This window comes from Ornithorhynchus anatinus, chromosome 19 (genome assembly GCF_004115215.2).
Source record: "Ornithorhynchus anatinus isolate Pmale09 chromosome 19, mOrnAna1.pri.v4, whole genome shotgun sequence".
In the NCBI taxonomy this organism is placed as follows: Eukaryota; Metazoa; Chordata; class Mammalia; order Monotremata; family Ornithorhynchidae; genus Ornithorhynchus; species Ornithorhynchus anatinus.
The window spans coordinates 13,733,403-13,748,919 of NC_041746.1; the positions used below are offsets into that span (position 1 = coordinate 13,733,403).

The 15,517-nt window shown below is 56.3% G+C and overlaps 2 protein-coding genes across 2 annotated transcripts; both read left to right on the forward strand.

Moving 5' to 3' along the window:
- Nucleotides 1-4,043, forward strand: PTCRA (pre T cell antigen receptor alpha). Its single transcript, XM_029047496.1, has 4 exons — nucleotides 1-215; nucleotides 1,951-2,268; nucleotides 2,916-2,957; nucleotides 3,437-4,043. Exons 1-4 carry the CDS (start codon nucleotides 149-151, stop codon nucleotides 3,592-3,594), a joined length of 585 nt encoding a protein of 194 aa, XP_028903329.1. The 5' UTR covers nucleotides 1-148; the 3' UTR covers nucleotides 3,595-4,043.
- A 2,633-nt stretch (nucleotides 4,044-6,676) lies between these two features.
- CNPY3 (canopy FGF signaling regulator 3) lies at nucleotides 6,677-12,009 on the forward strand. Its single transcript, XM_029047490.2, has 6 exons — nucleotides 6,677-6,885; nucleotides 8,417-8,540; nucleotides 9,427-9,523; nucleotides 10,342-10,464; nucleotides 10,771-10,888; nucleotides 11,058-12,009. Exons 1-6 carry the CDS (start codon nucleotides 6,765-6,767, stop codon nucleotides 11,279-11,281), a joined length of 807 nt encoding a protein of 268 aa, XP_028903323.1. The 5' UTR covers nucleotides 6,677-6,764; the 3' UTR covers nucleotides 11,282-12,009.
- The last annotated feature ends 3,508 nt before the right edge of the window (nucleotides 12,010-15,517 follow it).

The following is a 15,517-nucleotide window of genomic DNA, read 5'->3' on the forward strand; positions in this document are numbered from 1 at the left end:
GTAGCTGCAGTGCAGCTGGGGTTGTGGGTTGGAAGGTGGTTTTCTGGGTGTTGTGCCAAGCGAGGCCCTGTGCCCTACTCCCGGGCACCCTGGGCCTGCAGCTCTCTGCTCTTGGCCTCTCCCGGGGTGGGCCGGGCGCCCACGCACTATGACTCTGCCCTGGTTGCTGCCGCTGCTCCTGGTCTCGGGTTCTCCCGCCCTCCGGCTTCAGCCCGGTGAGTCTCCCTTCTGCGTGTCCCTCTCTGCCCTCCGCCGGGAGACTCTCTTCCTCCAATGGGAGGCAGTTTATATGGGGAAGGGTGCTTCATGTCATTTACTTATTTCTTTTAAATGTCTGTCTCCCCCTCTAGCCTGTGAGCTCGTTGTGGGCAGGGAATGTATCTGTTATATTGTTGTACTCTCCCAAGCACTTAGGACAGTGCTCTGCACACGGCAAGTGCTCAAGACATACGATAAACTGACTGACTGAGAGGTAGGGAAGGACGGAGACCAGGAGCCCCGGTCCTTGGGGAAACCATCCGGCCCACTTTCCATCTCCCCTATCCTGCTCCCCTGGAGTCTTCAACGGAACCTCCACTTCCCTCCCTTGGAATCGGGTTTGTGGGGGACACCCAGCTTTCAAGGATTGAGCAGGGTGGATAGCTACTGGCAAATCTGAGGGTCTCTTCTCTGCCCAATCCTCCTTGACCTCTTCTGCCTTCACCACAGCTGGCCAGCCTCTCCCGCTAAAAGCCTCCAACCTGGGTTTTGCAGATCGAGCTCACTCCCACTTTTCACCCTTCCTCTCTGACTGCTCCTTCTCAACTTCCTCAATTTGGTCTTCCTCCTCTCCTCACTTTTCAACCGTTGAGAGTTCCCGAAGGCATCCTGGTCAAGCCTTCACTGCCTTCCCTCTGGAGTTCTCAAATGGCCTCCTCACTTGCTCCAATCTCTCTGAAATACAGATGCCGTGGGGCTTAGTGGAAAGAGTACGGGCCTGGGTGTCAGGACACCTGGGTTCTACTCCTGGCTCTGCCACTTGCCTGCTATGTGACCTTAGGCAAGTCACTTAACTGCTCAGGGGCCTCAGTTTCTGCAAAATGGGGATTTGATACCTGTTCTCCTTACAAAGACTATGAGTCTCACGTGGGACAGGGACTATGTCTGATCTGACTGTGTTATCCCAGTGCTGAGTACAGTCCTTGGCACATAGTAAGTGTTTAACAAATACCATTACTATCATCATTATTATTATTATTATTACAGTTTAACGAATATTGCTCTAAGCACCAACTGGAACACTACATTGCCAACACTTCTCTCATCAAACCAAAACTAAGCATTCACGTTCACCTACTCCTGCCCTCTCTCGCTTCCCCCACTCCCCGGAGGGCCCTCCCTTCTCAATTTCCCCAATCCACGTTCCTCCCTTTCTTCACAGCCTTTCTAAAAAGCCATTCCCTGATGAATCCTCCCTCCATCCTGATCTCGCCATCCCCTCCGCTACCACAGCACGTATCTATTCATGTGTTTTTGAGGTATTCACGGCTTTGATTTTTAATCTACCATCTCGTACCCTTACTTAATTGTATATTCATTTCCTTACGCGTTTTTGGCTCCCGTGCTAGACTGTAAGCTCCTGGAGAGGAGGACGGAACCCTCATTTCTAGCGTGCAGTGCTTCGTTCACAGTAGGTGTTTGTTTAATACTGTTGATGATGATGTCTTCTTCATTACAGCTCAGGTGAGAATCTGAGCCAGGCCTTTGGATTTGGGTCTGGACCAGTTCGGCCCGAGGTTCCCTTAGGCGGGCAGACGGGGGGATGGAGGCTTCTGTCAGCAGCAGCCCTCGCTGTGGGGGAGGGGTGGCTCAGCCCACTGGGGTTGCCCTCCCTCCTACCCACCCCCCTACCTATATACTCCCGCTCAGCTCTCAAAGACTGGCCGGTGCCACTTTCCCCACTGTTTTCAGGTGTGTCTGCTGTCCCTTTCCCCACCCTGGCTCCTCCTCTGACCATGCTGGTGAATGGACAATGGCAGACGCTAGTAGTATGCCTGGTCTCAGACGTCTCGCCGGATGCCGTTCTGCCCATCTGGTTCTCGACGGCCAACGGCAGCGCCCTGGACTCCTTCTCCTACGGCTCCATCCAGGCCCCCGATGGCACCTGGAGCGCCCTGGCTCGGCTCTCGTTGCCCACCAAGGATCTCGCCACCTGGGAGGCACTCATGTGCCACGCCACGCCCACCCGCGGTACCCAGAGCTGGAGCACCCAGCCCCTAAGGCTGCCAGGTACGAAGACGTTGGCAGGATGGAGCCGGCTCCAGGCTCTCACCTTTCTCCCTTCTCTTCCTCTCTTCTTTTCTTCTTTCCCCATTGCCCCTCTCCTCCTGTCCTTTCCTCTGTTTATCCCCATCTCCTCTATTTTCTCACTCTCTGTGTTCCTTCCTTCTTCCTCTCTCCCCCGTGCCTTTTTCTCCTCTCCCACCTCTTTCCATCTTTCTCTGACTCTCCGATGGCACTTCACCACCAGGGTGAACCCCCTGACATATGTGGGGACCAGACTCTTCACCACTTGAAACCGAAGGGCTAGTGATGGACGCTTTCTTGGCCCCCAACTCCCCTGCCTCTCTTTGCCTCTTTTCCTCTCTTCCCCACATCTCTGCCTCTTTGACATCTTCATCTCCCCACTGCCTATTCTGAGTAGCTGCGGAGGGCAGCGCCAGGCGTGTTGGTGGGGGGGGGAGGGAGGAGGGACTGGAGATGCATCTGCAAGGGGGAGAATGGTTTCAGATGGAGGGCACCAGCCCTTTGATGTGGGTTTCCTGGGACACTTGAGCTCCCCTGGCCAGTTTCATGGGCCGCAGCTTCCTGGGAGAGGCGGGCAGGGTGAGTATGATGGAGTCTGAGGCTCATCATTTCTGTTGTGTGCCCCACAGCTCAGCCCAGGGGACAAGCGTGCTCAAAGGAGGACCACAGCGGTGAGCCATGCCCGGGACTTGGGAAAATTGGCTGTGGGTGGCGGCGTGGCCTGCCTGTCGGGGATCAGGACTGGGTCTGCTCTAGGAAGGGAGGCGGGGGAGAACAGGGCCTCAGGGAGAGAGCTGCTCCAACTCCTGAAGGCAGTGGAACAATCAAAGAGCCGGGGCAGGGCCTGACTTTAGGTCCAGGAAGAAGTCCTGGCAGGAAAAGATAGGATTCCCTGGAAGAAGGGACTGACAGAGTTTGGGGAGCCTTTTTTCCTGGAAGCTTTCCAAGTTAGGAAATCTTCCTGGAATGGTTTAGGTGGGGGACTCGCCTGGAGGCAAGGGGCTGAATGAGATGACCTCTCTCAAAGAACACTACAATTATGATTATCATTGCTAATTAATGAAAGGTCTCTTCTGTTCGCAGAAAGATTTCCAGAAAAAGAGAACGCACTGTTTCCTTAGCCCCCTGCCCTTTCTGCTTTCTCCTGCAGGGCCTCAGAGCCGCTCCCGGGCTCTGTTCCTGGGGACCATCCGACTCCTTTTCTTCAAGCTGCTCCTGTTTGATGTGCTCATGACCTGCGTTCACCTGTGGGCTGGGGGGTCTGTGGACACCTCTGGGACCGAACCATCCAGGCTGAGCCTTGTCTGAGCCCCGGTGCGGACCAGCCGGGGAAGGTCCTTGGGGTGAAGACTCTGTCGTGGCGAGTACAGACCAAGAAAGAGGGCTCTCTGATGTGCCGGAGGGGGGCCAGGGAGAGGCAGGCCGGATCCTGGACCGGGTGGGAGATGGATTGGGAGCGGGGAGACTTTGAAGGGGATCACATAGGATCAAAACTCCCCCTTCCCTTTGTGGGCACAGCTTGGTGCTCTCTCCATCCCTCCAGGCTCCGTCCTTGCCCTCCAACCAGCCCAGGGCCGCCTCTTCTAGGTTCAAGCGAGGGCGGGATTGGGATCCTTGCCACTTCTCGGTGTGTGTGTTTATTTCAGCTAATTAACCTGGATTGTAGTTTCTGATTTGTGCCCTTCTCTGGATTCTACGCTCCCCTCTGAGCCAGAACTCCTCGGCCACTCAATAAACACGAATTCCAACCCAAATAACCCAGTTTCGGTCAGTCAGAAGGGTTGAGGATCTGAGGGAGAATTTCAAGGGAGGGAGGGATCTTAGAGCCTAGGGCAGGGGGCTAAGGAAACAGTACGTTCTCTTTTCCCGGAAATCTTTCTGCGAACAGAAGAGACCTCCTTGGATGAGGAAGGGGTCCGTCAGCCTGTTAGCAGAGATAGAGATTTAATGAACTTTGAACTTAAGAACTTTGCCGGTTCCCACTGCACAAATGAAGCAGCGTGGCCTAAAAGGTCCTGGTTTGTAATCCCGGCTCCACCACTTGTCTGCTGTGTGACCATGGGCAAGTCACTTCACTTTTCTGTGCCTCAGTTACCCCATCCGTAAAATGGGGATTAAGACTGGAAACCCCATCTGGGTCAGGGACTATGTCCCACTTGATTAGCTGGTGTCTACCCAGTGCTTAGTACAATTACCATAAAAACACTTAAATACCATAAAAAAGTGCATCTCTTAATGATTGAACATGGGACCTGAGACATCTAATTTGACCAAATAAACAGCATGTCCCATAAAATATGGGCCGTACAGTCACCCTCTTTCCAGAGCATCAGTCATTTTCTATATAAACTGCCAAGGGAATTTGGATGTTCCTCTCCCTCTCCTGGGAAGGGAGGAGGAAAGGAAGCACATCCCCGTCCCTAACACGGTATTGAGACGTGGTGTTTTCTGCGCTCTACAAAGTGGGGCTGGGTGCTCCGTAGCCTAAACTCAGTCCCACCTCTGCCCCTCCAGCTAAGGAAGTGGGAGCAAAGGTTTATCTCCTGCCACTGTTCCCACTATGGCCCCGGAGGCCAAAATCCAAACTGGGGAACTATTTCCACTGCCCTTCACTCAGCTGTATTTATTGAGCACTTACTGTGTGCAGAGCACTGTACTAAGAACTTAGCACTAAGCCTTTCCCCCTCCCTGTGGGTTGGGTGAGGAGCGGAGTGGCCTTCCAACCTCCAGGAATTAAGCCTAAACCAGGACAGCCAAAATTCCAAAATATGACCTGGCCCTGCCCCTTCTAAGCCAAACTGTCGGGTGGAGTGTAGGGCTGAACCTGTCCTGACACCTGATGCTACATTAGAAGCTACACAGTGTCACTCTTGGGTCAGAAAAAGGGTCCCTCCCAGCTCAAAGGCCTGCTCCAACAACGGCAGCAGGTTGCAGGGAGGAATTTCCATCACAACGTATTTGATTCCCACCTGTGGATGTTTCTCTCAGGGCAAAGCACGATGCCCTGGCCACGGTAAGCACTCACTAAATATTATTATTATAGTTAGGATCAACATCATCACCTCTAATACGAAACACCTCAGGGACCTAAACCTTTCTCACGCCTTTTAATTTATGAATCCTTTCTTCTCCAAATCCCCAATTTTCCCTTCCAGTATAACCATCTTTCATGTATTTTTCCCAAACTCTTCTTCAACCTACCTCCGTCTTCTGCCTCCGTAAGAGGCTCCATGTGCTTGCGGCACCGAGGTTTTCACGGCGGCTTCGGTCGAACCTACTTCAGTTGGCCGTTACCCTCGGAGCCGTGGGCCACCTTGAGAAGTCCGAGTCGTGCTCTGGGGCTTCGGGCCTGGTCGGGCACTATATAATAATAATGTTGGGATTTGTTAAGCGCTTACGTGGCTCAGTGGAAAGAGCCCGGGCTTGGGAGTCCGAGGTCAGGGGTTCAAATCCCGGCTCGGCCACTTGTCAGCTGTGTGACTGTGGGTGAGTCACTTAACTTTTCTGTGCCTCAGTTCCCTCATCTGTAAAATGGGGATGAAGACTGAGCCTCACGTGGGACAACCCAATTCCCCTGTATACCCCAGCGCTTAGAACATATATATGTTGGTATTTGTTAAGCGCTTACTATGTGCCGAGCACTGTTCTAAGCACTGGGGTAGACATAGGGGAATCAGGTTGTCCCACGTGGGGCTCACAGTCTTAAACCCCATTTTACAGATGAGGGAACTGAGGCACAGAGAAGTTAAGTGACTTGCCCACAGTCACACAGCCGACAAGTGGCAGAGCTGGGATTCGAACTCATGAGCCCTGACTCCAAAGCCTATGCTCTTTCCACTGAGCCACGCTGCTTCTCCAGTGCTCTGCACATAGTAAGCACTTAACAAATACCAACATTCCTATTATGTGCAGAGCGCTGGGGTAGATAGAAGGTAATCAGGTCATCCCACGTGAGGCTTACAGTCTTCATTCCCATTTTACAGATGAGGGAACTGAGGCCCAGAGAAGTCTCACCTGCTGACAGGTGGCAGGGCCGGGATTCGAACCCACGACAGCTGGCTCCAAGCCCGGCCTCTTTCCACCGAGCCACGCTATAGCGGGGAGGCCTTCCTGGAGGAGGTGGGCTGAGGGGAGGAGGAGGGAGAGACGCCATTGGCTGGTGAGGAGCGGCGGGGGGGGGGGGGCCACGTCCGCCCCGCCCCGTCGCCGCCGATGCCACTTTCCGTGCTCCTATTGGCCGAGGGACGGGAGCGCGTCCCCTCTCATTCGCCGGTGGGCAGCTCCCTGGCGAAGGCTCATTGGTCGCCTCGGCCGCCAGTCATAGTTGGTCCCGCGGGGGGCGGGGACCCTCGTTGCCGGGGTTACGTGAGAGCACGTGTGCTGTACCGGAAGTGGGCTGCTGGAGGCGCCTGTTGGGGCCAGAGGGGCCCGGGCCCCGCCTAGGCCTCTGGTCCTCGCCGTCCCGCTTCCTCCCCGCCATGGAGCCGCTCTTCCCGCCTCGTCTCCATCATCTCCCCTTCGTGCTGCTGCTGATGCTGGGCCCGGGCCCCGCCCCCGCCGAGGAGACCGACTGGGTCCGCCTGCCCAGCAAGTGCGAGGGTGAGCCAGCTGGTGGAGGGGGAGGGCACGGTGGGACTCAGGGAGGGGGCATGGGGGGGGGGGGTGAAGACCTCCCGACCACACACCCGTAACCCCGACTCTCGGCCTTGAAGTCGATGACCCTAATAGTAAAGGGGGGTTGTCGAGAAGCACCTAAAGTGTGCTAAGCGCTGTGCTGATTGCAGTCGGATCAGAATTAACCGTGTGGCTTGGCGTTGATGACCCCAATAGTAAGGGGGGGGGGTTGTCGAGAAGCACCTTCAGTGTGCTAAGCGCTGTGCTGAATGCAGTCGGATCAGAATTAACCGTGTCCAGTGGGCCCGTGTCTCCCCGATGCCCCTCGCGGGGTACCGGGTGCCTTAAGGGTGCCGGGGGAGCCCCTAAAACCGTCTTTCCCGAACTTCGGAGGCCCCAACCAGAACTGTAGCATCGGCCCACCCCATTCCTAACCCAGCCCATCTTGCCATCATCAAGTCAAGGCAGGTGACACACAGGCACACACATTCGTATGCATCCCCTTTTCCTAGAAACTCAGCTTTCCTAGCAAAAAAACCCACCCCTCCCGAGGTTTCATACCTTTTCATACACCTGTCCCCCACCCTGGAGTCACTCTCTCTCTTTGTCCCTCTCACAGCCGGGAGAAGAGAGCAAGACACTGAACCCTTCTTGTCCCTTTCTGTAGTCACTCTGTGGTTTCAGTTCCTCTTCCCTCTGTAGTCTGATGCTCGGAGGCCGGCAGCTTTCCCTTTTTATTCTTGTGGGTTGACCCTCTCAAAGTCATCTTCCTGAAGGAAGTTTCATTAATAGTGAAAAAAAAAAAAGAGAAGGGCCTCCTGTGTCAGAGTCTTAGACCGGCATGCCAAAATGCAGCCCTCAGGCTTCTCCCGATTGCATATTAATGAGGGGGTGTGTGTGTGTGCAAACAATAGGCCAGACACCCAGCTGGATGAAGAATTGGGTCCAGAGTCGGTGCTACAGGCCTAAACGTGTCGAAGGGATGGCCACCTGCTCGGGAAAAGGGGGTAGTTCAGTCGTGGGAGTCTTCAGCGGCGGGAGGAGGTGGGGCGTCTCCGGGCATCTGATTCAGGGTGGGATCCCTAGAGGGAATCTGGACAGGAACACGGATCGAAGCGGGGGTTGGCTTGTTGGCTGGGCACTGGCAGGGTACGCCAAGCCCGTGGGGCTTATAAAGATGCACGGAGGTGGGCCGGGAGGAGAGAGGGAAGGAGCCAGGAAGATGATCCGAAAGACACGAGCAGGGGAGCGAAGGAGACGAAGAGGACAGATGGCAGTGAGGTGGAGCGCTGTGGCATTTATAATACGTTGAAACCTCAAAATAACCAGATCGTTTGGGAGCTGGACCCCGTTCCAGCGATCGTTAAGGAATCAGGGTGTGGAGAGGGGAAGAGTGGAGTGTGGCGTTTACGTCCGATGTCAACTGGCAGCCTCTGTCCCGGCCGTAAGACGCAGCCGGGACCGAGACGGTTCTTCTTACCCCGCTGGGCTCTACTCTCCCCCCCAACCCCTTAAGTGTGTAAGTACGTGGCTGTGGAGCTGAAGTCGGCCTTCGAAGAAACCGGGAAGACCAAGGAAGTGATTGACACGGGCTATGGTATCCTGGATCGAAAGGCCTCCGGGGTTAAATACACCAAATCGTAAGTGGACTGAGATGATAATTATGGTACTTGTTAAATGCTTACTATGTGTCAAGTGCAGTTCTAAGCACTGGGGTAAATCATTCAGTCGTATTTATTAAGCGCTTACTGGGTGCAGAGCACTATAATGGAAAGTACAGTTTGGCAACAGAGAGAGACAATCCCTACCCAACAACGGGCTCAGTCTAGAGGGGAGAGAGAGACAACAAAACAAGTAGACAGGCATTCATAGCATCAAAATAGATAAAGAGAATTATAGATATATCTACCCATCGTTAACCAAATAAAGTTAATCAGGTTGGACACGGTCCCACGTGGGAATTAGGCTCTTAATCCCCATTTTACAGATGAGGTAACTGAGGCAAAGTGAAGTGACTTGCCCATGGTCACACAGCAGGCATGTGGCGGAGCCGGGATTAGAGCCCAGGTCCTCCTGACTCCCAGGCCCATGCTCTATCCACTAAGCCACGCTGCTTCAGCCCCTTCCCTTTCCCTTTCCCTCTCCCCGCTCAGATCTGTTCTTAGACACTTGGGGTTGGAGTTTTCCCCCAAAATCTCCCCCCGCAGGGGGTCAGGTGGATGGGTGGAATTGTTGTAGACAGGTGTGTTACCTGTTGATGGGACCCAGCCACAAGATGGAGGAGGAACAACCCAATGGCGAGTCCAAATCAGACACCACATTCCGGGTCCGCAATGGAAATAGAGACGGTCCCTGCCTTCAGGGTATCCACAGTCTGAATGGCAAGAGGGAACAGTTGCAAAAATAATCCCATAATCACCATACCTTGTCAGGAAAGAGCCTGTAAACTGGATGTCAACAAAGGGCGGAGTCACATGCGGGAGGTGACCAAGGACTCCGACCCACCGGTCGCGTTTGCCTCCTCAGGGACCTCCGGTTAATTGAGGTTACCGAAACCATCTGTAAGAGGCTACTGGACTACAGCCTGCACAAAGAAAGGACTGGCAGCAACAGGTTTGCCAAGGTTGGTCCCGCGCCCTTCCCCCTCTCCCTCCGGGGCTGTTTGCAGCGGAGAAGCGGCTCGCCTACGTCTGTGTGCGTGTGAGCGGGCGTGCGTGTCTGTGTGGGTGAGATTGCCAACTCGCCTTGGGAGGTCTTTTCCCCAGATTGCCCACTTCCCGACCTTGACTGATTCCCCGCGCTCTCTCCGCTCCCTGCCTTGAGTGACCCGGGCTCGAGATTTTAGCAGGGGAGGAAGAAGGGTCGGTCTGTGGCCCCAGAGATCACAAAAGATCATTTTCATCCGAAAGCTTGCAGGAGGGAGTTTAGGGTTATTTTGGGAAACGGGGAGGTTTTTGGGTGGAGATCAGGGACTTGAGCCCCTCACAGATGGAGTGCCTGAGACAGCGGGCCTCCGCTTGGCCCGCTAACTTGTTCCAGCTGGGCCGGTTCCAACTGAGCTGCCCTTGAGTTCCAGGAGAAATACGTGTTGTCCTTAAGCGGTTGCATCTCATTATTCTGGAAGTCTTAGACCCAGCGGCAACCACACACATCCAAACCTGTGTCAGAGGTCTTTCGGACTCACCCCTTGGCAGTGCCTCGTGCCCCAGAGAGGCCAGGCTGGACCAGAAATTGCCCCCTGAGCCTAAGTCTGGTCAACCTGTCACAGCCGGTGCTCACACTCAGGGCTCACCCCATAGCCTCCCAGTGCCCCGGAGAAGGCAAGTGGGTAAGAGACGAAGGGCACAGATTTGGGGGGATGGGGCGAGGAGGGAAAGAGGAGAATCGGGGGGGGACAGAGAAGGGGAGGACCCAGTTCCACCTCCCTTTCTCCCCGCGCAGGGCATGTCCGAGACGTTTGAGACGCTCCACAACCTGGTGCACAAGGGGGTGAAGGTGGTGATGGACATCCCTTACGAGCTGTGGAATGAGACCTCTGCCGAGGTGGCCGACCTCAAGAAACAGGTACTGGCCCCGGAGCTTCCCTCCTCCTCGCCTCTGTCTGAGGCAGCCACTTGGCCCCGGGCTGGCTGGGGGCTGCGTCCAAAGGGAGAAGGAAGGACGTCTTCGCTGGGCACCGTGATGCACAAGTTCCTGGCAGCTGGGCCGTGGGCAAGCTGACAAAATTCAGGCTTCGGGGAGCCAACCGGCTCATTGCCGTGGAGCTGAGCCTCCCTGCTTGTTCGGCCCGGCCAGGTGGGGGGTCCTGGGGAGACGGGTATGAGCGGGGCGCCTCCCTCATGGGCCGGGGGCTCTCTCTCCTCCCACCAGTGTGACGTACTGGTGGAAGAGTTTGAAGAGGTGATTGAGGATTGGTACCGGCACCACCAGGAGGAGGATCTCACCCTGTTCCTCTGTGCCAACCACGTGCTGAAGGGGAAGGACACAAGTGAGTGTCGGGCTGGTTGGGGGACCCACGTGGTAGCCGGGGCTGGGGGCAGGAAGGAAGGAAAGCTGAGGGGAGGCGGTGGGGAAGGGGAAAGAGGAGTAGGTGGCAGGGGAGAGAGCAAGGGGAAAAGGGAAAGGTCATCTGAGGATCTCTTCCCTACTGCCCATAGGTTGCCTGGCCGAGAAGTGGTCCAGCAAGAAAGGGGATACGGCAGCCTTGGGGGGGAAGAAGGCCAAGAAAAAGGGCGGCAAGGGAAAGACGTCGGGCGGGAGGAGCCAGAAGCTGAGGAAGGAGCCTGGGGGTGGCCCCGGCCCAGAGACTGCCCGGTCAGAGGAAGACGAGGGGGTCCAGAAGGCCACCCCGCTCTCACACAGCCCCATGGATGAACTGTAGTTCCACGCCTGGACCGACCCCTTCTGTGAAACGGGGGAGACAGCCCCTGACTGTGAAGGCCGAGAGCCATGGCCTGTGGAAACACCTCCGTTCGAGGAGGGGCAGATCCTCAGCAGCAGCAGCAGCTTCGAGGTGGTCCCCCTTCCCTACCGAGCCCACGCCTCCCTCGGGGCCGTGCCGCCGCCTCCAGAGGCCCCTGCGAGTCCTGGGCGCAACACAGACCACACAGGAGCAGCGTGACACCCCTGCCCTCTGGCTCCTACCCCACCTAGCCCCTGAGCTGGTCTACTCTGGAAAAGGCTGAAGACAGACTTTGGGGAGGGCGAGGAGGGTCCCTGAACCCATCTCTTCTGGGTTCACACTGGAGTCGGCTCGGTGGGGCCTGGAGGATGACCTAGTGGGTCCCGGAGCTAGAGGCAGAACTACCAACAGAAGACTTGAGCCTTGCTATATCACGCCCCCCTCTTCCCCTCTTTCTCTCCCCCCTACGCCTTTCCTTCCTCTCCCCTGACTTCCCCTCTATTTCTCTCCCCCCACCCCCGTACCCTCCATCAGGGGCAATCAGGACTCCAGCAGGGCCAAGGGCACCTCTTTGAGCACCACGGTTCCCTGAGGTCCAGACCTAGTTCGGCAGCGCGGGGAGGCGGGCTGTCTTGCTGTCTGCCAGGAATGGTTAACCTGCCTCACTCAGTGGGCAGAGTAAAACTGTCTGGGCTTTTCACTCTTAAGTACTGTCATCCTTGGGCCTCTGGGCTGAGTTGGCCAGACTGCCGATTGGGGAGAATGGGAGGGGTGAAGGTCTCCGACTGACAGAGGAAGCGGGCGAAATACATCTATCTGTTAAGGAATTTCATCTTCTGTGATGGGCTGGGGAACCAAGAAGATTTAAAGGTGACTTACTCTCCAATCAATCAATGGCATTTACTGAGCGCTTAGTGTGAATACCACGTTATTAGGTGCCTGGGACAATACAGTGGAGTTGGTAAGCTCCATCTATGCTCACAAAGAGTTTACAGGCTAGAGGGGGAGACAGACATTAAAATCAGTCATTAAGGTGAAGTATAGATTGGGAAAAGGATAAGGATTAAGGACATATTCTGAAGTGGTCTGGGTGGGGTGAAAATAATCAAGGGCTGAAGGGGTACAGAGCCAAGTCTGTAAGACACAAGTTGCTCCTAATGGGGAAAAAAAAAAGTCTTGCTTCATGCAAATCATTTAAGAGAAGATTTCAAAGGCCTAGCCCTCGCTTTCGGTGTCTGTTGAGGACAGGGGCCAGGCGAGGTTGCCCCCCAATCCATCTCCAGGCCCCCGAATCTATCCAGTGCGGAGCTGTAGGGGCTGGTTCCTGCTTCCTTTTGCTCCCACCAACTCCTCAAGCCCTTTACAGGCTGGAGATCGAGGAGTTGGTGCTGGGCCTGGTCCAGAGACCTGGTCGTGGAGTGCCAGGCTAGGCCAAAAGGGAGCCTGGGCCCAGCTGAAAGTAGATCTGACCTCACTGTCTCTCTAGATTATAAACTTGTGGGCAGGGAACATGTCTGTCTACCAACTCTCGTGGGTACAATACTCGGCACATAGTAAGCACTCAAATAGCATTCATTGACTGGGGAGCACCGAGGATGTCGCCTAGATTTGGAACTCCAGGCAGCCCTCGGGGCTTTCTCCCCAGCCCCAGCACACAGTGCTATCGGTGTGGGGAAGAGTGCACCGTCACCTGGGCAGGGTTCTACCAGCCTGCTCCTCCCCTGCCAAGCGTACCGCAGGAGATGGTGATGATGATAAATGTGGTATTTGTTGATGCACTTACTATGTACCAGGCAGTGTACTTAACGCGGAAGTAGATAGAAGCAAATCGGTTGGACACAATCCTGGTCCTGTCTTAATCCCCATTTGACAGATGAAATAGCTGAGGGACAGAGAAGTGGAGCGACTTGCCCAAGGTGACAGAGCAGACAAGCGGTGAAGCCAGGGTTATGGGAGGGACAGGAGCCCGGCCTGGAGGAGGCATCGGAGGAAGGGAAGATGAGGGGAGCGGGGCAGTGCTGCCATCTAACGGAGCCGGGCCCTGACCCTGGCTCCCCTCTCCCTAAAGCCTTGAAATAGGCTGGAACTAGAAGCAAACAACACCGTCTGTGGGGCAACGGCCACAGCTGCCACTGTTCCCACAGGCCTCTCCCCGAGGCCCTCCCTGGCCCGCTGCTGCCTCCCTTTCAGTTCCCCTCCTTCCTGCCCAGGTTGGATGCCGGACCGCCACCTCCCTCCCTGTCCCTCTTCCAGTTTGTCCCGTGTGTTGTGTAAAGTGTTTACCAGCTCCCAAGTGACCAGCCTGCCGCTCTTGACCCTTGTTCCTGCCATTCTCTTGCCTCCTCCTCCCCCAGGCCGCGTGGACAGGCCTAGGAGGATGCCGGGCCCCGCTAGCTGGACACACTGGGCTGCTTCCCCCCACCCCCCTCCCAATGACACGAGGAGAAGCTCAGGATGTGGTGTCCCCGTGGAACCAGAGGACGGGCAGACACTGCTGAGGGGCAGGGAGGGAGCGGAGCCTTGACCCTTGACCTGCCAACTCCATCAGGGCACGCTGGGTGCTGTCCTAGGAGTGGGAGGCAGCGGATTAGGGGCCCGAAGCCACTCCCATCTCCAACAGCCCTTCCCCAGGGGCGGTGGGGTATGTGTGGGGCGGTGCCAGGAGGGCCTCCATCCCCCACACCTGGCAGTAACGGTTCCGTTGGCATTAAGCATGTTTGCCCTTTTTTAAAGAGGAGAAAGGAAACAGCTTGCAGCCACAACTGTGCCCCTATAGAACAACCAAAGCTGGGTTAGTCCCACCCCCATTCTGTCAATCAGTGGTACGTATGGAGCCTTACTGTGTGCAGAACACTACCGAGCGCTTGGGAGAGGACAATAGAGGTGGTAGGCACAATCCCTGCTCTCAAGGAGCCTCCCAGAAGGGTGACCTGGCTGACACCTTCCCTCCCCCCCAAAGGGGTCAGTCTTACCTCAAGCTATCTTTTAATCACGGCCTGACCGTCTTCTGAGACGACCTTGGGTGTGGGGCTCAGCCTGGGAAGCCAATCAACAGGCCCAGGTGAGGCTCAGTCCAGAGAAGTTCCCTCCCTGCAAGAAATATCCCAGGACACTTGGTGGGGAAAGGGGTGATAATTATTTATTTTTTCAGAAATAGTCCAGGAAAGGAAAAGGGACCACCACCACCAACCTTAGGGGTTCAAGATGGGCCTGGCCTCTAATGGGCCCTACATCTCAGGGTCCTGATCTTAAGACCCTTATTAGGGTGAGGGGGTCCGGGGGGCGGGGGCGGGGGGCAGATCCTCAGTGACGGGGCTCCTGACCCACTGCCGCAGCCTCCTGGCATTTCCGCGTGCCCGTGCGGTGGAGCCGGGCTGGCGGGGTCTCAGGGGCTCCTGCCCTTTTCCTGGGGCGTTGACTTCCCTGCCCAATCCCCAGCTGCAGCAACGGTTGGTCTCAGCCCAACCTACCCCCCACCTCGTTGCTCTTTGAACCGCTGCCGAGGCCACTACCTCTGTCCTGCCTCCGCCCCCCTCCCAGTGCACTCCACCTGGCCGGCCTCCACGGCTCTGCCCGGAACCCGGGACCGGGGCCAGGCCCCTGGGCCTAACAATGCTCCGCCGCTTAACCCATCCCGCTTTCTCTGCCCTCGTCCCAACGGCTGCCTTCGCCTCACCGGCCTGCCTCCTTCCCACTTCCCCTTCCACATCCCCACCCTCCAACGTCTCTGCCGGTCGGCGCCTCTAACCTGCCATCCTCATGCCCCCAGGCCCCCTCCCGCCTCCACCCCCAAAAATTTAGGACACCGGCCTGCGGCCGTAATCTCAGATCTAACCCCCGCTAAGAATCCAACCCTTCAGCCTTCTTCCTGCCTTCAGCCTGCCTCCTTGGCTCCGTTACCCCCACCGGTGCCGTGGGGAAAGAGTTGGATTCTCAGAGTTCTCTCCCCCCGCCCACCGCCCACATATTCTCATATCCTTCTCTCTCTGTCGGAGCAGCTGGGAGAACGGCCTGGAACTAAGGCCTGAATAGTTAAATCCCTTTTTTAAACACTCATACCGTTGAGCTGGTCGCCGAGTCCCTCCCTGGGCAGAACTGCAATCGCGGCCCTCATCACGGGCGCTTGGGTCTGCCGAGGACCGCCACTCCCAGCCCTCCTCCTCCTCCTCAGGGTCCCTCAAGGTGTCCCACGCTGCCAGGATGAAGACGCGGGGG

What these genes read in the sequence shown, in the direction of transcription:
- CNPY3 (XM_029047490.2), top strand. Translation starts at nt 6,765, where the DNA reads ATGGAGCCGCTCTTCCCGCCTCGTCTCCATCATCTCCCCTTCGTGCTG. An exon ending in CCTGCCCAGCAAGTGCGAGG is followed by an intron (nt 6,886 to 8,416) that starts GTGAGCCAGCTG and finishes CAACCCCTTAAG; the next exon opens with TGTGTAAGTACGTGGCTGTG. An exon ending in TGGCCGACCTCAAGAAACAG is followed by an intron (nt 10,465 to 10,770) that starts GTACTGGCCCCG and finishes TCCTCCCACCAG; the next exon opens with TGTGACGTACTGGTGGAAGA.
- PTCRA (XM_029047496.1), top strand. Translation starts at nt 149, where the DNA reads ATGACTCTGCCCTGGTTGCTGCCGCTGCTCCTGGTCTCGGGTTCTCCC. An exon ending in CGCCCTCCGGCTTCAGCCCG is followed by an intron (nt 216 to 1,950) that starts GTGAGTCTCCCT and finishes CACTGTTTTCAG; the next exon opens with GTGTGTCTGCTGTCCCTTTC. An exon ending in CCAGCCCCTAAGGCTGCCAG is followed by an intron (nt 2,269 to 2,915) that starts GTACGAAGACGT and finishes TGTGCCCCACAG; the next exon opens with CTCAGCCCAGGGGACAAGCG.